The sequence below is a fragment of the Elaeis guineensis genome, chromosome 3 (genome assembly GCF_000442705.2).
Source record: "Elaeis guineensis isolate ETL-2024a chromosome 3, EG11, whole genome shotgun sequence".
NCBI classification, from domain to species: domain Eukaryota; kingdom Viridiplantae; phylum Streptophyta; class Magnoliopsida; order Arecales; family Arecaceae; genus Elaeis; species Elaeis guineensis.
This window is the reverse complement of record NC_025995.2, coordinates 105,712,722-105,738,381: the sequence shown is the minus strand read 5'-3', so window position 1 is coordinate 105,738,381 and position 25,660 is coordinate 105,712,722. Positions and strand designations below refer to the sequence as shown.

General features: G+C 36.9%; 3 protein-coding genes across 6 annotated transcripts; 2 read left to right on the top strand and 1 right to left on the bottom strand.

Annotated features, from left to right (window-relative positions):
- Positions 1-3,467: 3,467 nt before the first annotated feature.
- Positions 3,468-5,968, top strand: LOC105041192 (MYB-like transcription factor 4). Of its 2 annotated transcripts, XM_073254243.1 has the most exons (4): positions 3,468-3,683; positions 3,759-3,888; positions 5,048-5,095; positions 5,286-5,968. In XM_073254243.1, exons 1-4 carry the CDS (start codon positions 3,554-3,556, stop codon positions 5,710-5,712), a joined length of 735 nt encoding a protein of 244 aa, XP_073110344.1. In that variant the 5' UTR covers positions 3,468-3,553; the 3' UTR covers positions 5,713-5,968. The 2 variants fall into 2 exon arrangements, with proteins under 2 accessions (XP_073110344.1, XP_010916352.1); XM_010918050.4 differs by lacking the exon at positions 5,048-5,095 and having other exon boundaries at positions 3,470-3,683.
- Positions 5,969-9,962: 3,994 nt separating this feature from the next.
- LOC105041193 (tetraketide alpha-pyrone reductase 2) lies at positions 9,963-12,177 on the top strand. Of its 3 annotated transcripts, none has more exons than XM_010918051.4 (5): positions 9,963-10,350; positions 10,790-10,978; positions 11,239-11,464; positions 11,599-11,788; positions 11,878-12,177. In XM_010918051.4, the coding sequence occupies exons 1-5, from the start codon at positions 10,072-10,074 to the stop codon at positions 12,017-12,019; spliced, it is 1,026 nt and encodes a 341-aa protein (XP_010916353.1). In that variant the 5' UTR covers positions 9,963-10,071; the 3' UTR covers positions 12,020-12,177. The 3 variants fall into 3 exon arrangements, with proteins under 3 accessions (XP_010916353.1, XP_010916354.1, XP_019704547.1); XM_010918052.4 differs by having other exon boundaries at positions 9,965-10,350; positions 11,302-11,464; XM_019848988.3 differs by having other exon boundaries at positions 10,235-10,471.
- A 2,837-nt stretch (positions 12,178-15,014) lies between these two features.
- LOC105041194 (signal peptidase complex subunit 3A) lies at positions 15,015-24,545 on the bottom strand. Its single transcript, XM_010918054.4, has 6 exons — positions 24,223-24,545; positions 22,880-22,927; positions 18,314-18,376; positions 16,778-16,831; positions 15,702-15,788; positions 15,015-15,379 (listed from the first exon to the last, which is right to left on the bottom strand). The coding sequence occupies exons 1-6, from the start codon at positions 24,346-24,348 to the stop codon at positions 15,254-15,256; spliced, it is 504 nt and encodes a 167-aa protein (XP_010916356.1). The 5' UTR covers positions 24,349-24,545; the 3' UTR covers positions 15,015-15,253.
- Between the last annotated feature and the right edge of the window lie 1,115 nt (positions 24,546-25,660).

The window sequence follows — 25,660 nt, the reverse complement described above, 5'->3', positions numbered from 1 at the left end:
ATAATTTAAATTTATTTTTTATTTTAATTAAAATTTGAATTTTTATTTTTAAAAATTTATTCAAAATTATAATTTTTATTTTTTTATTTTTTTAATAATTTTTTTAATTTTTTTATGATATTTTTTTAAAAAAATTAATTTTAAGAGGAGATTGTAATTTGAAATGATGATTTTTATTTGAATTAAAATTAAATTTTTTATTTTCTTAACATTTTGAATTATAATTTCTATTTCTTTTCAATGCTTTTTTATGATATTTTTAATTTTTTTATAATTATTTTTTATAATTTTTTTTAAAAGATAATTTGAAATGGGGATACTAATTTGAAATGATAATTTTTATTTTTATCAAAATTATAATTTTTATTTTTTTATAAATTTAAAATTTTAATTTTAATTTGTTTACTATTTTTTTATTTTTTTTGGGGAATAATTAAAAGCGTGAAATGATATGACGTATTTAAAAATACCGTTTGGAATGACGTTTTTAAAAATGCCATACCAAATGGCGTTTCTATTTTTTTTTGGGGGGTGACGTGGCATGATAAAATGTCATTCAAAATGATATTTTATCATTTTTACATCAAATTAATAAATAAGTTTAAATTTAAATTATTTTGATAATTAAATTTTTTTTATATATTACTTAAGAAAAAGACTCAAGTTGTTACAGCATTGGACCCAACGGATATGCCATGTAGCTCCCACCATCAAATCCAATGGAGATCTGCCAGCTGTGTTTGTTGTTTCTGTCCTGGTCTGTGGTAACAGCTGGAATCACTCGGTCGGGGGACGCGGTTCAGGCCCGCCGCGCTGGGGCCGTATGCAAGGTCTCCGACCGTGGCGAACAAACTTCTCCATGATCAATCTTAGTTGGCACAGGAATGGAAGAATCTGAAGGAAATCAAGATGGTTCAAAGCCTTATCCATAGGAATCGATATATTGATATCTCAGCTGATACAATAGTTTTGTGATTAAATAGTATCTAAATAATTAAATTTTTGATTTTATTAAATAATATAATTAATAAATTAGATAAGATGTCGTCGGATGATAATAACTCTTTTAAATGTATGTTATTATTGAGCATGCGGTGCTAGAATAAACTTTCAAGATAAAGCTCTCAACTGCAACCTCCATTAAATTGAAACAAATTGTACCATATGTATATAATCATGGCACGGTATTTTTTTGGGATGTATGGATGAAAAAGATAATGTTGCTAATCTTATAAGTAGATTTTATTATTATTCATTAATATGGCATACAAAATTTTAATCTTGATTGGTATGAATATTTTATTTCTCTATCTTAAGATATAAAATTATATAAAAATATATTTTAATATCATTTTTTTCATCGTGTTCAATATAAAATCTCATCATTCAAAGATACCTTCTTTTTTTTTTTTTTCAATATACGGATCGTTCTAATCTAATGTGAATATACCTTATAAGATCAGAAAATAATATATTCTGAGATGACGAAGGAACGATGTAAAATCAAGCCTGTTCAGTCCACGGAGCGTCACCGTCTGCTCTGCAGAAAGCCATCCAATCAAAAGTTTTTGCTTGGTGGATATCTTTAACGGTGACTCCAAGCAATTGAAACTACTCAATCGTCCCTGCCAACGTACAATTGTAGGTCCCAGACGCTGACCCGATGATGGAAGCAACGGGTCATTTCACGCCTGGGATCGGGTTGTATCTTCCGCGCGAAAGAATGATTCACCTTCTCTCGCGATGCCAACCGTTGGATCGCGCAATGGCCGCGTCGAAATCTTTGAGAGCCGTGCAATATGCAATCCAACGGTTGAGATTGCGGAAGAAGGTCTATCATCATGCGAAGGATACAACCCGCCTTGAACAATTACGATGTGCAACCTCCTCATCCGTCGCTTGTCTTCGCGGTTGGCTGGTATTCTAGTTTCACCATGTATATCTTATACCATTTGTTGTGTCTTCCAGCAGCGCGAAAGGAGATCCCAGGGTTGGTCTGCCATCTCCATCCAACAACCAACCGGTCCAAAATTTTTCATTCGTCAGACGTGAACATGATTTCCCGCCTTTGGTGCTAGCTAGATTGCACTTCCACGGATCCATGGTAAGTGAGAAATCCATTTGTCATGCTCTAAGATTTGTTTTGACCCGGTCTAGTATCAAGACGGGAAGGTAGAGCGCACGTGAAAAACAAAAAAAAGAAGAACAAAGGAATGTTTATGAGCGAAAATATGTGGTTGAAGTGTTTGAACCATGTTATTACTTCATTTGTTGGGCATAGTATCACGAAACTTATTAATCAATCCAAGGATGAGAGAGAGAGCTCAAGGCTGGAATATTTCGGGAGATTATACGAATTATCATTGTGATAATATTAAGAAGGGAATTTTTCAAAAATAAGAGAGAACTGATTTTTTTTTTTTGTCGTAATGAACTAACCGAGTTTGACAAACTATCAATCTATTTATTTGTTCTTTGACGAGTAATGACATACGAAACGATCTCATCTTTAAATTGTCAAAGCTTCATCTTTTATGAGATGTAAACTATTGGTTTGCAACATGCTAGTCTAACTATAGGTACAAAATCTTATGGCCACCGACCGCCAATCATCTTGATTAAGGATCGGCAATTAATTTCAGCAAGTTAGTAATGCTTAAGTTTAATTTAATAGATCAAACTTGCAATTTACATAGATTTAGATTTTACGCGAGATTAAGAAAAAATTATTGATTTGACCGGATCCACCAGCTCAGTAGTGAACTAGCTAGTTCAACCACAAACGGACATTGTATTGCTCTATTCTCTTCTTTTTTTTTTTTTTTTTTCTCTATGAATACAAATATTCGTTTGTGGTTGGACAAGTCTATTGCTAAGCGGATGGAGCTGGCCCAATCAATAATTTACGCTAGGGTTAAAAGTGCCCATCCCAACCTCATCCCCACGGTGCCTTATCTATGGTTGGGCCTTTCTAATGCTTAAACCAACGGGTTGGTAACTTGTGCATGTAATAGTTTTATAATTATTTCATAACACTGCATTTATATGTACGATCCCTTAAATTTATCGTCATGGATATGAAATACACAAAGTATTAAAGATGAAGCCTTCTGAGCCTCGATCTTCCAAAACTTGGACCAAATCTAAGGATGCGGTATGGATGCATGGGGAAAGCTATCAGTCAGCGCGGAACGTGTGACCAACCGGCTTCCATCACTCTCCAAAGAGAAATCTAATATCCACAAAGTTCGTCTACTTTTTGTTGGCAGTTCTAGAAACCGAAACAAAATAAAGAGTTCTAACCAAAAAAGATAAAAAAAAAAAAAAAAAAAAAAAAGAGTTCTAACCGCAACTAACAGACCACACTTCCCCCTCCCAAACAACCATTCTTCTGGTCAATGGTCAACTTCATCTGAGTCCTTCCATATACTTGTACCACCCAAAAATCTCTATTATATATCCTTCATCTTTGCCCTCTCCTCCATTACCTTCGACCCTTTATCTTTCTCTCCCTCCACATCTCTCTCTCTCACATACAAATAGAGAGAGAACAATGAGGAAGCCTTGTTGTGATAAGCAAGACACCAACAAGGGAGCATGGACCAAACAGGAGGACGAGAAGCTCATTAACTACATCCGCGCCCATGGAGAAGGTTCTTGGAGATCACTTCCCAAGGCTGCAGGTTTTGCACACCTCAAGTCTGAGTGTTATGAATGATTTCGTCGGTTCCCTGGCTAATTGTTACTACTCTTCCTAGGACTGCTTCGGTGCGGTAAGAGTTGTAGGCTACGATGGATAAACTACCTACGGCCCAATGTTAAGAGAGGGAACTTTGGGGAGGATGAAGAGGACCTCATCATTAAGCTCCACGCTCTTCTTGGCAATCGGTATGCTTAGCTTTCAATGAAGAACAAGTAGTACTTATTAATACCAATGAACTTGTAGAAATTAAGAGTTTCATACTGATCAGTCGTTTTCTATGATTTGTATTTACATCAATAGGATGGCTTAGGGCTTCCATTCCTAATGATCAGAACATAACATCAGAATCATGCTGTAAATGGTAAATCGTATTGTTGCTTATAAAACTACGGAACATGCCATGGACACAAGGTATTAGTGCAACACCTTGATTTTATTACCGGTCAAGGTATATGTAAGTATGAAGTTTTGATCAAAAACAATTACACTTGAGGTAGCCTGTGGAGGTTTCTTTCCAAGTAACTGGATCGATCTTGTCCAGTGTGATATATATATATATATAACATGCTGATGAGGGCAATGCTTTTTGGTGAATAGATTAGGCTGCGCGAAGCTTTTGTTGCAAGTTTTTTTTATTTGCGACCTCCTGTAGTCTCACAGGGCTTCGAGAAGTCCTTTATTTTTCTTCCTACAGGGTTAATATCCGACATAGAAGGTTTTGAGGTGCATAGCAGTTGGGATCTCTTCATTTGTAGTTCTAGAGATATATATACTAGGATGTGTAGGATCACCATGAGTGCACATACATACTGTCTGCAGCTTCACTGCATATAACTGTTCATGGAGGATTTAGTTAATATGTGCAGAAATTTGCAATATTAGCATACATATTATTTTTTTGGCTTTATTATGATCTTTATAAGGTGCAAGAATGAAATTGTTATTCATTAAGGCAAAATGAGTAATGAAATTGGATGGTTTGGTAGCATTGACTTGGATTATCAGAAAAAGAGGATCGAGAATGGAGTGTATTTAGGGCCCATTGGCTGTCGAACGTTAGAAGGTAAATTTTCATGGAAGAACAGGATATGAACATAAAGGTTGGACCATTTGTTCCTTTGCAAATTAGTCTGGGAGGGGGAGAGAGGGAGCCAAGTGCACAAAGGATCCCTTCTTCATCTGGTTTTGTGTAGACGAGGAAATTGCTGCTGCTCATGGAGGTGGTGGCATGGCGTTCCAGTGCCGAATTCCTGGTGTCACAGAATTCCTACATTATTTTTTCTTCTTTTCTCTGTCCGTCCTTTGTAATCCTCTTTAAATTATCTTTCCTTCAATAAATTGCAGGTGGCTTATTGCCTCCCTTACAATCAAAAACAAAAAAAGATTCTCATGGTGAGGACATCACGCTGTGCTTGTATACTGGTTTTATTCACAGCCTTGTATGAAAAATGACAAAGGACGTGGGTGATGCCAATGAAGTACACCATATGATCCAGTGGTGTATAGAGCCTTGTTCCAAAGTTACCAGAAGCAACCTTATAGTGATTTTCTGATTTTATTTTATTTTATTTTTTGGCTTTAGGTGGTCATTGATAGCTGGAAGGCTGCCTGGACGAACAGACAATGAGGTGAAGAATTATTGGAACTCTCATCTTAGGAGGAAGCTCATGAGTATGGGGATCGATCCCAACAACCATCATGTCAGCCAGAGAGTCCCTCTCCACCAGCCTCAAAACTCGGGGAATGTAACGTTATTAGGTGGGCCTGTGAACCATGAACGCATGGAATGCCAGCAATTGAACCCTGTGACGGAGAATGATCGAGTGTCTGATAGTGAGAGCTGCCTGGAGGACAATGCCTCCATGTTGCCTGACTTGAACCTTGATCTCACGAAGTCCATTCCTTCTCCACCTCCTACAGTTGTGGAGTGGAGGCCAGAATCCGAAGAGTTGAAGGCATCATCGGAACTAGGGAATGCAACCAAACCGACACTCCTCCTCTTTAGATAACCTGATAATGCTTAATATTGAATTGGTGAACATTAAGGGAGAGCTTCTTAATATTAGTTTGAAGCCTAAAATGAAGGGTAGATTGTGGTCTCTTCTTAATGCTAGTTATGTACCTCTATTAGCTAGGATTTAGGTTTAAGGCCATGTAAGGGAAACAAGGTAGATGGCAGTGCAGCAAGTTTGATTCCATGATAGAAATTATATATTTTTTTGGCTATCATCACTAAGTTCTATAAAGGAACTCTTTGTATTTTAATATGCATATACACAATTCAAATTACCAAAGCTAGCTCAAAGCATGGACAGAAAGATGGAAACTGAAGTTAAATAGATAATTAAATAGCCAAGTTATGAGATCTCTAATTTTCATTTTATAAAATCTCTAATTTTCATCAAAAAAATGAATTCTGATAACCGTACGTAAATAGTTTGGACAAGGCTTAGTGGTTTTGTTTTGGTGTGATAATTAATACATGCACTTGCAAGATAACCAACCATTGGATATGAAGGCATACCATCAGCGGGTGACCCCGTCCATGGTAGTAGTGCTAGCTGTTTATCTATCAGCTATATAAATGTACTGTTACCAAACTTTGAATAGATGCACAAATTACTCTAAAAAGAAGAATAAGAAGAAGAAAACGAATAGATGCACGAATCAACCTGAAATGGTTAGCCGATTGTAGAACGTTTGTTTTACAGTTCTGTCGGCAGACCTCGTATATATTGTTAGGAAAAGATAAAAGCTAAATGGAAGTATAGATAATAGCATGAAAGTATGGATAAAAAGCATGCAGATGATTGTAAATGGAAGTATTTCAGGCGTGATCTACGACATTTAAATAGCTAAATTTGACGGATATATAGTGTCATAATTGAATTCGTCTCATAGAATGTACATGATATATACTTGGGTACCTTTTTTTAATTTTTGAGGTAATCATATGTGAGTATGTACCTTTAACACTATCGTGCCGACAGTCTAAAGGACAGACGTACCGAGGACATGAATGCAGGGTAGCAGGTGGCATGCAATAATATTGAGGTTTTGAGGTTGGTCTAGTCCTAAAGTTGCATGTGGTTGAGCCTTCCTAGTCCCTACTGACCAATCCTTCAAAACCTTTTCCCGTTGATTTCGTTTATAGGTTCCTTGCTACCAGTTGAAGGACTGGAATGTTTTCTGGCCAAAAAAAAAAAAAGGAGTAGAATGTTGAGACAAAACTACAATTCTATTTGATGCCAACATGCGAAGGCCATGCCTCAACGGAAATATCCGAAATGCTTGTAGCTCACAGCATCCGGGACAATGTTAGTGCGTGCAAAGCACCGTATGACCGAGCATACGTACCCAGGATATATATGTACCATGCAATCGCAACTTCCTTGCAGTTAAAAGTAGCTGCTAAACCTTATCCGTTGTCCATGGATTAACTGCCATTAAATATGTATGTACGTATGCACGCACGCATATATATATATATATATATATATATATATATATATATATATATACATACACACACACACGCATGTTAGAATTAGATTGATCATATTTGGATCATATTTGAATTCAGATTTGATAGATCAAAATTGGAGTCCTACATCAACTGTTAAATCATTGAATATGATCTACTATATCAAAATTTTTTACATATAAAAAAAATCATATAATTTGAAAATTACTAGCCTAAGCCCATACATCAAGTAGTCCAAAATTGGATAGCTCAAACAAAATTAAATTAGATATATTTTTTGATCACTTGATGCATAAGTTAGAGGTCTTCAAATTATATGATTTTTGATACATAAATTATTTTGAGATAGTAGATTACACCCAATGATTTGAATCATCGATGTAGAATCCTCATTATCCAATTTTGATCTGATCGAATTCGTGTATATAAAATATAACTATGTAATATTGAAATTTGGATGCCAAAGCAAGTCTAATTATACTAATTAAAGCTAGTGATGTATTTTTTATCAGAAAAAAAAAAAGGCTAGTGATGGATCTTTGTCTTCGTGGAAGGAGACGAACATGTGTATCTATCATGGTTGATTGGATGATTCCTATTAAATAAAAAAAAGCCTCATGAGATATATGTATTAAATAGAAAGAAAAACCCTAATTCTTTTATTTTATTTTTTTCCTGCAAAAACAAAATAAATACATCGGTTTTAATAAACCGATGTCCTTCAAAGTCAATATTTATTTAATTGCATGGCTCTTTTATATACATAGGTAGAGGGAGAGATGGATCACCATCTCAGCTGTACCATGGTGCAATATAGATAGGGCTTCATGGATTTCTTTTCCCTCTCTTTCCTCATTGCATACTCATTTGTTGCCTTTCGTCATAGGTGAGGATTGAGAACAGCGAATAAGTTTTCTCAAAACCGATGTCCTTCAAAGTCGATATTTATTTAATTGCATGGCTCTTTTATATAAAGCGATAGAGAGAGAGATAGATCACCATCTGATGTATTCAGATCTGAATAACTATCTTGTATAGATAAGAATAAAAGTTGGAGCACAAGAAAAAAAAAAGAAAAAATTTTTTGAAATCTGATTGATAAGAAAATCGCCACAATCAGATCATAAAAGGATAGAACGCCACATTCAAGAAAAAAAGAATGTGAGTGATAAGTTTTAGGATTTATAACTCATCACTAACACACAGAGATTAGATAAGAGAATTCAACAATATTCATTTTCATTCATTGAAATCTGAATTGAATATATAAATCGTCTCCCTTTATATAGATAAGAGAGAGAACATAAGACAAATTCAATAAATGAAAAAAAATAACAGAATTTGACTATCATGAAAATGATGGTGGATGTATCTTGCCACTATAAAAATAATGGTGGCTGCATCTTGCTACAAAGGAAATGATAATGGCCGTATCTTGCTACTATAGAAATGATGGTGGCTGAAGATCATGGTGAATTAGGAAGAACAAAACAACTTTGGCTGCATCTTGCTACTATGGAAATGATGGTAGCTGGAGATCATGGTGAATTAAGAAGAATAAAAAAATCTTGGCTGCATCTTGTTATTATGGAAATGATGATGGTTGGAAATCATGGTGAATTAGGAAGAACAAAACAAGCTTCTAAACTCGATCTTTTCTCAAACAATAATTTTTTTCAAATTTCTACCAAATCTGATTCATACCACATCATGCTTCAGCAAAATCATCAATTTGATTCTTGAATTCGTATATAGTATGTGATCATCTTTTTTTTTTTTTTATGATGGTGCATATCACCATCTCAGCTATAGCATGATGTACAGGGGCTTCATAGATTTCTTATCCCTCTCTCTCTCTCTCTCTCTCTCTCTCTCTCTCTCTCTCTCCATTGCGTACTCATTTGTTGCCTTTCGTCACTGACGAGGATTGAGGACAGCGGATAAGTTTTCTCAAAGGCATCCCCCTTTACACGTTTTCTCGGCTTCTACCTGTCACTGTCTTGAACATTATCGGAACAATTAAATCCATCCATGTTGCCTCACATGCTAGATAGAAGGGCGACTTTTTGCATCTCCTTTTTTGATATCCAAAGCGTCTGTTACCCTGATGACAGGTGATAGCACAAGCGAATTCAAATGAAAAATAAAAAAATAGAAGCACCTGATAAATAAACTTGGACAATAAACCATCTTAATAGTTCACAAGGTTTGCGACCTTGATTTTATGGGACTAACTATGAAACCTCAAAACCATTCGGTAGATTGGAAGACCTCACTAATCTGATAAATTGAACATAATCAATTTTTCCATATTCACATCCAATAAAAAAAATACTCAATCGAGCTTAATCAGCCACTCATATTTTGTTATCTCAAATATTGTTAACCAGCTCCATGATGCATGCAAATTGGCAAGAGTCTTCATCCTCTTAAATTTAGAGAAAAATTATTGCTTTGCATACGGTCTGTAACGAGTCAATGATTTCTATAGATCCTATTCATTAGGTATATATCTTGATATATCATCATCATAAAATCAGTGGTCGTGATTGGCTGTATGTACGACTATACTGGTGCAAGCAGTTCGGGCTATTTTTTCTCCCAACTTGACGGTGGGATTCCACATTTGCGGCTATCGATACGTAAATTATTGCATAGCCATAATATAAAATCCATGCACGACGCGTGAGCGATGCCAACCCACCTCACGTGACTTACCTGCATCAAAACCCAACTCATGCCAAACGACAAGAGCATAATAATAATACAAATAAATAAAGGCGTTCACCAAGACCATGACGGGCACCAATAAGCAAGCAAAGAGATGCACGGACGGAGATAGAGTGGGAGATCGTGCGAGAAAATAGAGAAGAAAGCATCGAGGATGCCAGAATACTGTGTGACCGGGGGGACTGGCTTCATAGCCGCTTACCTCGTCAAAGAACTGCTGGCCAGTGGCCACAGCGTTCGGGCCACCGTCAGAGATCCAGGGGATGAGGCCAAGGTCGGGTTTCTATGGAGCTTGGATGGAGCCAAGGAGAGGCTCAGCTTGGTGAAGGCTGATCTATTGGTGGAGGGAAGTTTTGATGAGGCCGTGAACGGTGTTGATGGAGTCTTCCACACGGCGTGCCCTGTTTTTGTTTCCAGTGACCAAGACATCCAGGTAGATCCAGATGGTCGTGCCTCTTCTCGGACACCAAGTAGCCCTTGTCATCAATGATTGTTTATCGGGCTGTCAGCGTCCAATTTATGTAGACTTTTCGAATTATTGTAGATCTAAAATGGTAGATCCCTTGTCCTCAGAAACATTGGCACCTAATTACTGGTTTTCTTAAAAGTTTATCCAATCGTTTTTTTGAGCGTCTATAGCCTATTTGAGACTTGTCCTCTGTGGCCGACTGCATATAGGTAGGAAATTGCATCGTGTTGACAATATTATGGAATTGTAAGAGAAAAATTATCTTAACTATTCCAATATGATCTTAGTGTGCATTAGATGTCTCGGGGCTCTATGTAGATATAACACTGCTATATACCATGTATTTATATTAGGCCTTTCTTTTGATTGCTTTGTTATATTCATCATCTCAAATTGTTTGCAGGAAAAGTTAATTAACCCGGCCATTAAAGGCACAGCAAACGTGCTCAAATCCTGCTCCAAAGCGAGCTCCGTGCGCCGTGTTGTGCTCACCTCTTCATGCTCTTCCATCAGGTATCGAGATGATGCGACTCAGGCTTCCCCACTCAATGAGTCAAGCTGGAGTGACATAGACTACTGCAAGAGATACAGCGTAATGCTTTATCTTCTTTTGAGGATCCTGGTCTAAATAATTTTTTATTTATCAGTCTCTACTAATATCTGATGTGAAATGCTTCACCCTCTATTCCACACTTCCTGCACAGACTGGAGTTAGAAAGGTGGAAAAGAGTGGAAATATCATGGACTATAAGCTCTAGGTGGTCATGATCTTATTCTGTTTATTATTCGGTATTCTGTGTTATTGCTTGAGTAGGATGTCTGTAATTGCTGACTCTATTTGTTGTCACTCAGATTAAACAGCATCATTTCATCACTCGTATTGGATTATTAGATACATATATATTTGAATGGCAGTTGTGGTATGCTTATGCAAAGACGCTTGCTGAGAAAGAGGCCTGGCGACTATCGAAAGATTTTCGAATCGATCTTGTGGTTGTGAACCCCTCTTTTGTTGTTGGACCATTGCTCGCACCACAACCCACAAGCACCCTCCATATGATACTCTCATTGTTGAAAGGTTAAAGATATAGACCTAGCTCAAAGCATCTACATATATGTTCGGATATCATTTTTTTACTGTTTTAATGTTATCATAAACATATGGATACGCTTGTTTGTCTTATTTATTCCAATTTGCTCATCAACATCCAGGAGAACGCCCTGATTATCCTAACACGACGGTAGGATTTGTTCACATTGATGATGTGGTCCTTAGCCACATTCTGGCAATGGAGGACAGCAGAGCATCAGGAAGGCTTGTTTGTTCGAGTAGCGTCGCTCACTGGTCTGAGATAGTGGAGATGCTCAGAGCCAAATATCCATACTATCCAATCCCCAACAAGTGAGATTCCCCTTTGGGTTTTCTTCATTTGAGTCCTTTGTTTTTCTATTATAAGATTCTCTTCCTAAATTGATGTTGGTCGATATTAGATGTGGTGATCAGAAAGGAGATAGCAACCCACACAGCATGGACACCACCAAGATAAGAGAACTGGGGTTTCCGCCGTTCAAAACTCTTCCCCAGATGTTTGACGACTGCGTTAAGAGTTTCCAAGAGAAGAAATTCCTGTGAGGTTATTGAAAGCCGCCTATCATGGGCATCTTGCACCTAAGAACAGCAATATATGTGGATGCTAAGACATTTCTGCAGTAGCATTATCATTATGAGTTTGGTTTGGTTTGTTTGGAAGATGAAGTTGTTCACATAATAGTAATATCCATTTTTAATGACCTCCCAGAGTTCAGACAAGGTTTTGGAACATAATTTTTTTTGGATCCTTTTTTTTTTTTTTTTTTTTTATGATAAAGGAGGCTGCTACAGCAGCCACCTGACTTTTATTTCAAGAGAAGTAGAGGAAGCATACAGAGTAGCTAAAGAAACAGAGATTACATGGAAGAGGAGTAAAAGCAGAAAATTCTAGCCAAGATTACATGGATCCTATGATCACATGCTCTGGAATATACCGTCATACCAGGGATCTCGACGCAATTCCTTTGTGAAGCCAAAGTTTGAGCGCTCTGCCAAATCCCATTTTAAGATAGGTAATTCCACGGTGAGCTTTGGGCCAAATATTATAGAGAGATTGAGGGAAGATAGAAGTGGGAAGGAAGACTGGTAAGTTTGGGTTGGTGTCATCTCTATACCAATCAGTGGAGAGTTTTCCGTGACCTAGAAGAGTGGTAAGTGTTAAGTCAGTGTAATGTCTCGAGTCATTTTCCAAAGAAAATTTCCAAATGCTTATTTTCATATTACATGACGATTGGATGGCCGCAGACATCGGCCATCTTTGAAAACGTTGCCTTCTGGATGTGTTTATTAGTCTCTTGGTAGCTGCTGCTACTCGACGAGCATGTTACCACACAACTACCAGTCCGCATGAGATGGGAGCAACACCGCAACGAGGTCTAACAGTCTTAACTCCACATCTCGATGTGATTGCAGGCTGCTGGGATGCGCCCATGTCCCACAGGAACGGTTGTTGGATGCCTCAACGTGTGCGTGCAAGATGCGGCGCGCATCATAGACGATTGCAAATCTCAATCGTCCTTACTTCGCACCATCAATTTTCTGATGGTGGTTATTGGATGCTGCATAGTATTTTATGGTGCAAATCGTGCACAATACCGTCTCCCCAAAATGTTTGCAATTGATAGTTTTTTATGATATACTAAGGTTTTGTTACAGTACATCTTGAAAGTAAGATTTGTTGCATCGATTGATAACAGTGCATGCTAATCATATTATACTAGTGTCGAACCAGAACGAAGAATATATTGATATTCGAAATGCCAAATAATATACTATTATCAAACATACCAATATTATATTAGAATGGTGCTGGTACGAGATTTGATACCGAAACACCAATCTTTATTGGAACACTAGCTTGTACGCCATCATGGAGTCTTGACTCATTACTTATTATATTGCACCTGTCTTTATAGCTGAAGAAGTTGGCCTCTCAAGACGCTTGAAATCGTTTGGTCGTTGGATTTTGTCCTTACGTCAGAAATGGTGTCATCAAATAAAATATGAAGCCACAATAAGAAAAGGGAGTCTAGAAGGTAGAAGGCGTCGATGTTCAGCAAGCCTGCAATGGCTGCCGTCATGCGTGGTGTAATACAAGATTTTTCTTATTAAAAGCTGAAAGGCATACATTGGCACCGTCAATAAAGAACGACATAGAGAGAGAGAGAGAGAGTACCATGTCCCTAGTCTACAGGTCCCCCACAAATATTAGAAGTTAGAAGTGGAGTTTTGTAGTCAGGTTTCTTCGCACCGCTGAGCTAGTTCGTTTTCAGGTTTTCCCAGATAATATGGTGGATTTTAATGGGTGGGGAGGGGAAATTAAACCACCAGTAATTCGTGCGGGGATGTTTGGTTTTGTAGCAGACATGGAACTCTGGTTGGCTATGACCTATGCTTATCTCGGTGGTCATATCAAATGGAAGATTCGGGGTTTGATTATTTGAATAAAATTTATTTTGCAAAATTTCAATCCAATTCCTTGAAATATTTTGGTTGAAAATCCTGGTACTCATCCAGATGCTTGGTTGGCGGCAGCAGTCATGGAGGTTGAGCGGAAAAAAATAAAAAAGAAAGAAAACATGGTAAGTATAAAAATTGCTTAAAATTCAAAAATAAATAATCAATAAACATTTACAGAATAGGCTATTGTAACAGATACCATCGGTCCATCGCACCAATAAAACATTTGCGCGATGAAGATAGGCATATATTAGTACTGTGGAGGAACATTTACCAATAACTCCACAACTCCCAATCTAATGTTAGTCCATAATAAATCTGTACTTTCTCGAAAAGAAAAGAAAAACTTTTATATTTGCCTGGAATTTCCAGTCAATAGTATCATCATGCAAAACAAAAATAGACCATGAAAGATATGGTTAGCCTCGTCGGTACCTCTACAGGCTAGGATTGCTATTTTGCTGGCTATAAGATAAATGTGTCGAATTTTAAAAGCCAATTAGAAAATAAATACATGCTATTGGCTATTTTAGCTTGACTCAAATAATCTAGAATAACTACAGAAAAATTAAAATAAATAATTTAAAATAAATAAGATAGTTTTCAAATCATCTTAATCCTTAACATTGAGATAGTAAATTTTATAATGTAGTACACAGGACTCAACTCATGCTAAGAAAAGATCTGATTCAAGCCATGCAAGCTAGATTGGGTTTATGGAGCACCATCATAATTAGAAGGCATCAAGTTTTTATTTTTCCTTCCCTCTGAAGAGATGATCGGCCTTGTGAGACAATCAGCAGTAGAAGGCCATCACCTCTTTCAGCTGGAGAGCTGCTTTAACTCATTAATAGTACCATCACAAACAATTACATACTTGCAGTACATTAAACAACCTTCTAGTAGTGGGATCAGTTTATTTAGATTGTAGCCACCTTTTTCTTTTCTTTTTTTTTTGAAAAAAAAAAACAAAGGTTTTGCAGAATGGTGAGTACCACATGCAATCTATTGACAGCAAGGGAAAAAAACTCCCACACTTGATAGAGCCCCTGGAAGTTACAAGCATCAAGTGAAATGGTTGTGGCATGAGCATATGCTAACATGAATTATAAAGGAACTGAAGCACCCAACTTTGATGTGATACAAGAGCCCATTGATAACCATTAATGTCTCTCCACAAGGGATGCAACAAAATTGATTTTGAGAACGAAAATAACAGGCATCCAGAAAGAACACATGTAATCAGAAGTTCACCTAAGATCTGACTATAGTACCCATGAATCATCACTATCAGTGAGGAATGGCACATGCTTTAAACTATGTATAAGCCTCAGGTAGATAGAAGTTGGACACTGCCATCTTACCTTCAATCATTCTACCTGTCCAGGGCATAACATGCCAGTGGAGAACAAATTCAACTTTCTTACCACGAAGGTTGCTTCCCTGGACGTAATAAATGCAAACCATTAGTTTCTTGATAGTCAATCTCCTGATTTTAAGTATCATTGATTGGTATAAGAAATCTGACAACCGTGCTTTGAATGAGTCTAAGGTATCTGACAATTGCATTTCGAGACCTTTCTTTGAAATCAAAAGCGAGCTCCCTTTCTTTGTTAGGGGAGGGGAGCAAGAGGGGGGGGGTGTGGATCTCAATTGCAGTCTCAAAATAGTAGGGTAACATACAGTGCATTGAAATTGTAATATATTTTCTTGTTTATATTTTGCACCAACTGCCAAAGGAGGTATTGATTCTCAAAAAACTTGCCTGATCAATCAGGGGATATTTGTTGGCGACCTGTGCCTGGAACTTTGCATGATCCTTATCAGGGATTATATAATCCCATAGCGAAATCTAATCAAAGGACAAAAGAAAAATCAACATGAAACGCCCTTCAGCAAGCACCTTAGTGAAAATCATGGTGCAGAAAACAGCACAAAATGATGGTTGATTAAGCGCTTTAATTATGTAAGCAAATTATTGGCCTAGACAACTGAATCCATAAATCTGCGATCTCCACATCATAATACTATGTAAAAGCAGCTACATTTCCCAACTTCGGAAATTATTAGATTTCTCCCAACTTAAACCATGCTCAACTTGCCCAACTTTGAGAAAGACCCTGAGGGGTCACAATGATTAAACTACTAGCTCATATGTCAGCATGACCCCTAAAAATGAATACTGACTAGTCCATGATTTAGGATTCACAAAGAGCAAGGATATTGAACAAAAATTCAGATCCCTGCTTTGGTACATGAGATTCAAGGAAAATATAATGTTCTGGTACTACTTATCAAACATACCTTAGAGCACTGAATATTATTCTAGTAATGGACTCAGATGAGAGCAGGAGCCATATGACTTTTGGATTTTTAGCAAGGTTGATCAAGACCAAATGGCTGTTATTAATCAGTAAAGAACAAACAGAAAGCACTGGCTGGTTCAATAAAACATGCCAACTTGACAATATAGTTACCACTCCATGGATTCTAGTAATCAAGCCAGAAACAATTCTAGAATTCCAATTACAATTCTGAAAGCCCTTTTACTATGCTAACTGCAGATGGAGGGGATGTAGCAACCCAAGATTATTGATGGGAGCAGTAGCAAAATAATATGCATGTACAGAGTCCAAAAAACTCCTTATAAAAGGGAAATATTTCCAAACTACGATCCTCGTGTATAATTATCAATATCTGGAATGGCATACACTCCTCTAAGTACATAGACATTATAAATTTGCGGACATATTAAAGATTGACAAGCAAACCATAAAGTGAACTCAACAACAATAATAACGTGGATGGCAATTGCTGCAAGAGCAGTAATTAACAGTCTACCTGATTCAGGGAATTTTTTGAAGTTTCATACTCAGCAGCCAGAAAGACAAAAACCTGCATATAGATCAAAATAAATAGGTGACCAAAAGCAGCCTACTGCAAAACTGTATAAGAACAATATAGCTTAAAGTAGAATGAGGTTCAATGTTCAAAGAAGGCTTTGGTCACAGCATCCAGGAGCATGAAGTAATAAGCAAGAACATCTTTCTCAAAATACTGAAAGAACAAAAGGGAAAGAAAGTAAGAACGGTTACGTACTAGAAGAATGAAGAGGAAATGGCATAGAAGATAGCAGAAGAAAGAAAAGAAAGTTGATGCCTGGTGCCCTGATGTCTTCAGTCCTGCAGCTTGTATCCTATTCACGTCTTATCAGGGCAAACACTAACAGATGGCTGAAAAGACCAGGATACCCTACAGTTTTTCCAGCCACAATAATATGTTTGCCATGTAAAATTATTCAAAGATCGGTGTCACTACGTGAAGCCTAACAAAAATCAGCTAACAACCTTAAAACATGATTAAATCAGGATTAGATAGGATCGAATATTTTTAACATCAATAATCACTATATATTATCTCATTAACTGTTCAAGTTGTATAACTTAACTGGTACTCTTACTATTGAATGCACCTTTGCTCTAGAAAGCTGTGCTACTCTCCCTGTCAATGGAATATGTATTGCAATCCACCTTGTCTTCTCACACCTTAAGCCTCTCTATCTTCAAGTCCATCACATATGCTACTCCCATCACTCTCCTGTGTGCTTATCAGAATGTCATACAAATGGCAAATAACTAAGATTTTTAAGAGCAAAAAACATAATGATCGGCTGCTATTTCTTCAATATAATTATCAAATACTTGATTGCTTCCTTATACACAAACTATACACTTCATTATGAAGAGCCATACTACCTCATAATTCTAATGTCTACTAGGACTTCCATCAAGCAGCATGAAACAACTGTATTGTCCAGAACTTTAAAGAAAATAATGCATAAAAATATCAAACACTGTTCTCAAATTGAAAAAGATTCAAACCTTGGAGCCTCAAGAAGAAGATTAAGCAATGATGATGGCAAATATATAGCTATTTATATCTTTTAACAAAAGCAAATTTCAGCATAGCAAAATTGATTTGCGAGCTAACAACGGACTAAGCGTTACCATCAAGGCATAAAGATATGAGAGCAAAGTCATCCTACAAATAGATGACGCTTACAGGCATAAGACTAGAAAATGCTAAGTACAATCTAAGAGGACTTACAAGCATAATTAAAACCACAAAGATAAGGATTTGAAGAATGGAGGGACACATAATGCCTATGGCCATGGAAAATAACACGTGCAGGAGCCAAGCAACCAGAACTTTTAAGGGCAATATATTTATACACAACAATGGTGTGGACCAGCAGAAGAACATTATAGAACATATCTATACCACTATCTATAAATATTAAAATTCAATATCAGATGGTGAGTCTTGAATCGATGTTATCCAGAATCAGTGAAACAGCAATAACAACTTGCAAGATACCTGCTTTGTATTCCATGTAAACAATGATCTCAAGTCCATAGAAATGTTCAAGGTCAAGCTGACCTGCCAGATAGTAACCTTATCAGTATACCGCTTCCTGTGCATCTCAATATTCATATCTATATGTATCTGAATGAATAATAGAGAAGATAAGGCACATGATATTAGAATTATACGCGCGCGCGCGCGCACCCACCTACAGAGCAACTTCCAAACTGTATGTTCAAGGTCAAGCCTGATTCATTAAATAACCTCAGCATTTCCATGAAGACAGAATACAACAAGGTCAATCATGCCAAGAAGTCATAGACTCACATATTGAGCCAATCATGGTCTTTAATTTTAGTAGATAAACTTGTACATGATCGCATGCAATTCAGAAGGGCCACAATTCCTTCTAGCAGACACTAACCATATGCAACCAACATGCATGGACAATCAAATTATATAGGAAAAATTGAATGTACACTATGAAAACATTGTACTTGTTAGAATAAGATAAAAAAGTGCATCCCATGCACGAGGCTCCCGCCACTAGGGGTCCAAAGAGGGTCAGATATACCAGCCTTACCTCCATGCATGGAGAGACTTTTTCCTATGTTTTGAACCTGTGACACTCAGGCCACAAGAGAGCAGCCTTACCATTATGCCAAGGCTCTCCCTCTACTTGTTAGAATAAGATAGTGACAGGATCACTTTTTACTTTTTGATTATGACATTATTTATTTTTGTTAGGCATTTGATATCTTGTTAATGTCTAATGTTGTTCCTTGGCGAAAGAAAATTAAATATACATTATGAAAGACAGAGCCATCAAGCTTCACCATCATCTGATACTCATGGGTGTAGTGCTTTACCTAAAGGTCAGGAAGAAACTTGTTATAGACCACCTTGAAAATGATAGGTGATTCACTTCCGCTCATGATACATGCAAGCATTGGTAAATCAGCACAAGGGCAATATGCTCCCAAAGGACATGTTCCCATGGTATATTAGAGGTTTCTCTGCTGGAATATGTGGGTTAGTGGGCACTTATTGTAGAAAACATGAGATGGAACACATCTGGATGATCTCCCCAGTCTAAACACAAGAAGGCACAATGCAAATAATTTTTTTTTTCTATTTTCCCATCACAAACTAAAGATGTCTTCCATATTTTCTTTGGAAAAGATCAAGATTTGAACTCCATTCCTTGATGAACAATAAGAATCTTGTACATTATAGTTGTATTTAGACATCACAATAATATGATTTATGCATATCTTTTACTGTTGAAAGCAGTTATATTGTCAGAAACTTTGAGGAGGATGAAAACTGAAAGCTCCAAAAATATGGGCTGGAAAGGTAAGCTAGACATATATCCATCTTTGAGCATGTTTCATTTTGTGACAATATGCCCAACGATGTCACTCCCACTAAAGTAAAACAAGCAATTAAGTGGGATAGTATATATGGCTCTTGGATCGTGGCAAGTCTTTGTAAGATATTTGGTGAAAAAAGAGTAGATTCTAAGGAATATATAGCAAGCGATGACAACCCATCAATTATTTGGGGAACATTGGCTAGATTGTCAATCATTTTATATTGATTTAAATGATCCCTCAATCTCAATCATCATGTTTCAATTAGTTCGCAACAATATATGAATACTATTGAACTCACATTTCCAAAGTTAGTCTCAAGAGAGTTAGCAGAAGAACAAGAACACATATACATCATACTGATGAATTTAGGTTCTATTCTTGGAGTAGTTATTAAAAGAGGTAGCCAAGAAAAAAAATGACAAAAACAATATGCATCATGGTGAAGGACTCAGGTTTTATTCTTATGATGGTTATGGAAATAGGTACAAGAAACAAAAGCAAGTTAAGGATCAACAAGTAAGAAGCATAAAATTTGTTTTCCCGTGCAATGTTTAGAAAGCAAGCTAGGCAACCACCTAGGCACCCGCTTCAAGCAGGTTGCACTCCTCAGGCTCCAACTGAGCCCAGTCCGCCCAAGAAAGCAGTTTGGTGAGAGGTGGGCACCTGGCCATGCATTCATGCTAAACTGTGAACTTTAGAAGCAGATTTGGGTGCAAAATGGGTCATATACCCCTATCCATAAATTTATTCAATTACTTTCCCTCACCTCTTTTAACTTTTATCCCTTCCCTCTGTCAATTACTTTCACCTACCCATCCATTATCTCCTTTGCTAAACTTTAGGGCAAGCAGTCACCTGGTTGGAGGTGCCACTCTTCCAGATGTAGGTGACAAACAAAGATGGAGAAAGTTGTCCCTTAGCTCGTCCCCTAAGCCCCAGGGCTAATGGTGGTCTAGTTGGTGGTGATCATTGGTTGGTGGAAAGCAGTGAGCAAAAAGCAGATATGGAGGAGCTCACTCAGGTGATTGTTTTTTTTTTGGGGTTCTTCTTCTTTCCCTCTTCTTATTCTTTCAGTCTTCTTCTTCTTTCTCTCTTTGTCACTAGCCTACCTGTAGACTAGTTATGGAGGGTGGCTGCTGGTCTGTTGCTTCTAGGACTACTAGAAGCACTAGCAGACATTATCACCACTTGGCTGCTACTATGACCTTAGGTCACAATAAGGTCTGTGGTCAGGCAGCCACTTAGGCGCCCATCTAGGGCCCAGGCACTGAGTAGCCCCTAGCTGCCCACCTTGTGCCTCCTTTCTTTAAAAGCCTTGATCCTGCATCGACTGTCGTCCAACAAATGAGTCAATCTAAAGATTCTCAACTGACACATTCATGTTTAAGCTTGCAATACAAGTCAAACACCAGACATATATTTAAATATTTTAATTTTTATAAATAAAAAACTAATTCTAAATACAAACTTATCTAATATAAGGAAGAATATGTTTCCTCTCATCAAATATAACAAACAAACAGGGCACCTTGAGCTTTCAAAAATCACCAAAAGAAGCCACCAGTGAATACCCAAGTACACATCAAAAACTTAGATGAGCAAAGCTTAATGACTTAGTCGCAATACAAGAGGAGCTTAGCCATCGCAGGCTAAGTTGAACTTGGCTTGCTTACATCTATACTTGCACCATTTAAGAGTTATTTTTGGAGGTAAACCACTATTTCATTGGCAAATCCAGTGTTTCACAAGGTGGCTACAATATCCAAACAGTCAAGAGACTGCATAGTGTATATGCATTATACAGGCTGCATATGGCTAGTAGTTTAAATATTAAAACTAAAAACTATATAATAAAAAAAATATTTATAAATAATAGCAATACTATTAACACTAACATCTAGAATTTAGTGCTCATTAGTCAAGTTATATTTGTGGCTTAATTAACATATTGACATTATTATTATACACATAATCTATCTGAAACCCACATCTAACCCAATAATCAACATGCCCTGTTTTGCATGGCCCAGTATAAGAGATGGCCAACTATGTGTTGCATAATGATAAAATGGTCACATATATGGTCATGCAATAATAAGTAGGCTGCATATGCAACCGTATAATACCTAATCGTACGACATATGCTTCCATAAGCGAACCATCTTTTTGGCCCTTATGCAGCTTAATAACATTGATGCTACATATATGAAATGCAATGTGCTAGGAGACTGAGTATAAATATGCAGCCTCGTGCACTGTATTTTAAAACACTGTGCAAGACAAATTTGACAGAATTCTTTCCCGCAGCCCTTTTCTATCAATAACATGGTTGAAATCATTTATTTACTTATTCATATACTCATTCATTTATTATTTATAGTCTATTACCTTCTTCGCTTTTGCTTCTTTCTTTTGCAGTGTTATTTTCAAGCAAAGAAGAATAAGGATGGCGGAAGCACAAAAGAATATGCATCATGACGTATCCTTAAAGTTTTCATGCAGAAAATAAAGTCCAGTATTAATTTAAGAGAAATCAATAGTGCTTGCAGAACATCCGAGTTGACTGAAAGTATTACAGGCAAAGGATATATTAAGCAAAAGAAGTGTGAAAATTTTTGTTTTTCCAAGAGTAAATTTTAAAATGTTAAGTTAAATAGACCAGTACAAGGGAAATGATATTTCATTTGTGATTTAACCATTTGAAAGGAGTGCCTATGACAGAAGAAAGATGAGAATCTTGCAGTCAAAGCAGGCTAATGACCCAGTATCTTCAACAATATCAACTTGGACCCATGCATGTTAATAAATGCAACAAAACATGGTCAAACTCTGATAGACATTTCACCAAAACAAGTTAATTAAGCATATATGCATGTACATATGTATGCATGCATGCAATCATGCATGAGCAATATGATCATCAGTTGAAGAAACACACAGCAAAAGGTCCTGGATGAGCAAAACAAATTCTTGCAAGAGAATATTAGACAGACAAAGACAGAAAACAGCATGTACGAGATAAATAGGTAACAGATGCTATGATCTTCTGTACCCTTCTAATGACCAAAAATGCAGATAAAATATGCAATTAACTTGTTATCCAATTAAAGAGAACATAATTTCAGATGAAAGATACATTTTCTTGCTTATTTCAATGAAAGGTATAGCAATAGCACATCAAATAAAAAAAAAAAATCCTAACCTCATCATTTCCGCTCAACTGTTTTCTAAATCGATTAAACTTGATGACCTGAAAGAGAAACAAGAGATGATTATATACTCATGAATGATAGAATTTAGCATCTTTGTAATTTAAACTGAAGAGTACTTATCCTCCAGAGAAGTAATTGTTTAAAGAGGAAAATAACAAAATATTGCACATAAGAACCATAAAAGGATTGCTGAAGGTTTGGCAGACTCAAGCATACACACTTGCTAACCATGATTAAGGATCAACGATATCAGGCTTACTATGATTGGGCAATGATTGGTGCGCTTAATATGTGGCCTGGCTATTGCATAAGTCCATTAAAGCCATGAAAGTTCCACTCTTTCACTCGCATTTATCTCCTCTCTGTCATGTCCTCTTTTCTCCACTCATGGGACATGACAATCCATTCGAAAAAAGGTCTGCAGTATCCCAAAATCTTGAGATTGCAGAATCAGAGGCGTCTCCCATCCTCCATGCTGTTTATTTCCTCTGCAACCACCCCTCAATCAAACCAAAGGACTATGGCTTGCACCCATGAGCAAAAACAATATATGGTGTTGTTTGGTATCCAAAATTACACCCACAATCTAAATAACCTCCAAGGAACCAAACTAATCATCCCTGCCATATTTCATGTAAGCTAAAATAGGCTGGTGAAATAGGGAGTTTTCTATGGGAATGGATGCATAACACCCAATTATGAGGATTTATGATGGCATCTTGAGTTGGGTGAGACTTCTTCATTACTTCCCTCCTACCTGCATCGAATTGATGCCCTTAATCTTAAGGCCTAAGAGTACCTGTTAGGATTTATTGGATAACTCTCCTTTCTGCTTCAAAATAGAGCAAACCCACATCGCACTGGTGTGACAAAAATATACAACTCTTTAAAACTATTAGTGGCTATTTTTGAATGATTGTCGTTTCAACTTCGTGCTTTGTGTTCTTGTTAACTTGAGAAAGTCAAAGACAAAAAGCAAAAAAAAAAAGGTAAATCTAGACAGGGAAAAGAGCCCAATAAATTAGAGTTCCAATTCCATGACTTCTTGGATTTTGGAAATTTCACAATCTAGCCGAAACACCTAGTTGTCGGGAGAAAAAGCATGTGTTTATATTTTTTAAAAATATATATATAAAGTAACAAGATATTCTGATACTCCGATACATGTGAAGGAAGGAGAAAACAGAGGGTTACCAGAAAGAAAAAGAAAAAGAAAAAAAAAAAAAAAAAAAGAACGCAACCAAATATGTCACCTTGGAATTGGAATCAAAGTCTAGGGTTCTAGCTAAGAAAAGAAAAATTGAAACGGGCAAAGAGAGGAATAGATGGTGACCTCGGCATGGGCGCGGACGGATGGGGAGTTGAAGGCGTCGAGAAAGGAGGCGGCGCCGCACAGCACCGCGAGGATGACGGCGGCGAAGGTGACCAGGGTGTTCAACCGGTACACGAACGAATGCATCGCTCTCTCTCGGCCCTCGCCTTCGCGGTAAATTGGAAGAAGTTAGAAAAGAGAGATAGAGAGCTTTCGGCCCGAGTGCGGTATTTGCTACCCAACCCGCACGGGATCGTCGGATCCTCGAGACGGATTAACGGAAACGGGAGAGACACATTGGATCAATGTCCGGGACGCCTCCCGACGCCCCGTCAAGTTGGGCTAACTAGAGCCGTCCCATTCAATTTCTTTTTTTTTTACATAAAACCTGTTTACGTGGCAACAGTCGAAACTCGAACCGGACTTGCGCTGGTGCGATGAGGCACGGAGGAGGATCCCAACCCAGTTTGGAGCGTACCACGTGCATTCAAGAACTCTTTTGGTTCTTAGAAAAGCTTTTTTTTCTGATTGAAATATTTTTTTACAAGGAGTTGACCTTTCAAAATATGATATTTGAAAACATAATTTTTTATATATTTATTAATTATAAAAAAATATTTTAAATTAATTTATATTTAATTGAGCATCTATAAAATAAATTTATGTAAAATAACGCTCTAAATAAAAGAAAATCTAATCTTATTTTATCTAAAAATTTAAAGATATTTTTGAAAAAAATTATAAAAAATAATTTTTTATATCCTATATGAAACTTTTTTTATAAAATATAAAAAAAAATTTACATTGAGCTGCTTTCTCATCTATTTTCTTTGAAAATATTAATCAAATATAAAATATTTTTTTATTTTTTATTTATCATACTTTTCTTTCTTCTCTTGCCATGAATCAAACAAGTTCAAAAATATTGGCGGACCATCACTAGCCCAATTCTAATATGAACCAAATTTCAAAATTATCGAGCAATGCTTATACGCAAATGCTCCTCGTTGGATTTCAGTGTCGCCTTTCAAGCAAAAAAAATATTCAACAGTCAACCATCAAATTTCAGCTCTCCTGCTTTGAGAGAGATGTAAGTGTGATGACTAAAAGGAGTCTTTCCTCATTAGCTCGGATCTGTACCAATCTTTTAACAAAATTATATGATGTCCAAGAAACTCCTTCCTCTTCTTAGTTCCTCTTTGCTCAGGCTAGATTTGATCTATGGTCCCTCCCCACCATCCATTTCTAGTTGAAATATCTATAGACATGATCAGAAAAATGGATCAGTATCTAAAAATGGGTCGGTGTTCCAATGGATGGTGATGATGTGACTAACAAGGCGAGGTATGTTACTAATATCTATAATGCATGATTGGAGAGGTCTAGCAAGCTTACCCTATGAGCTACAACTATGTCGATATGGTCGTGGTAGTGGCACCGTCAAAGGTAGCCAATGCAC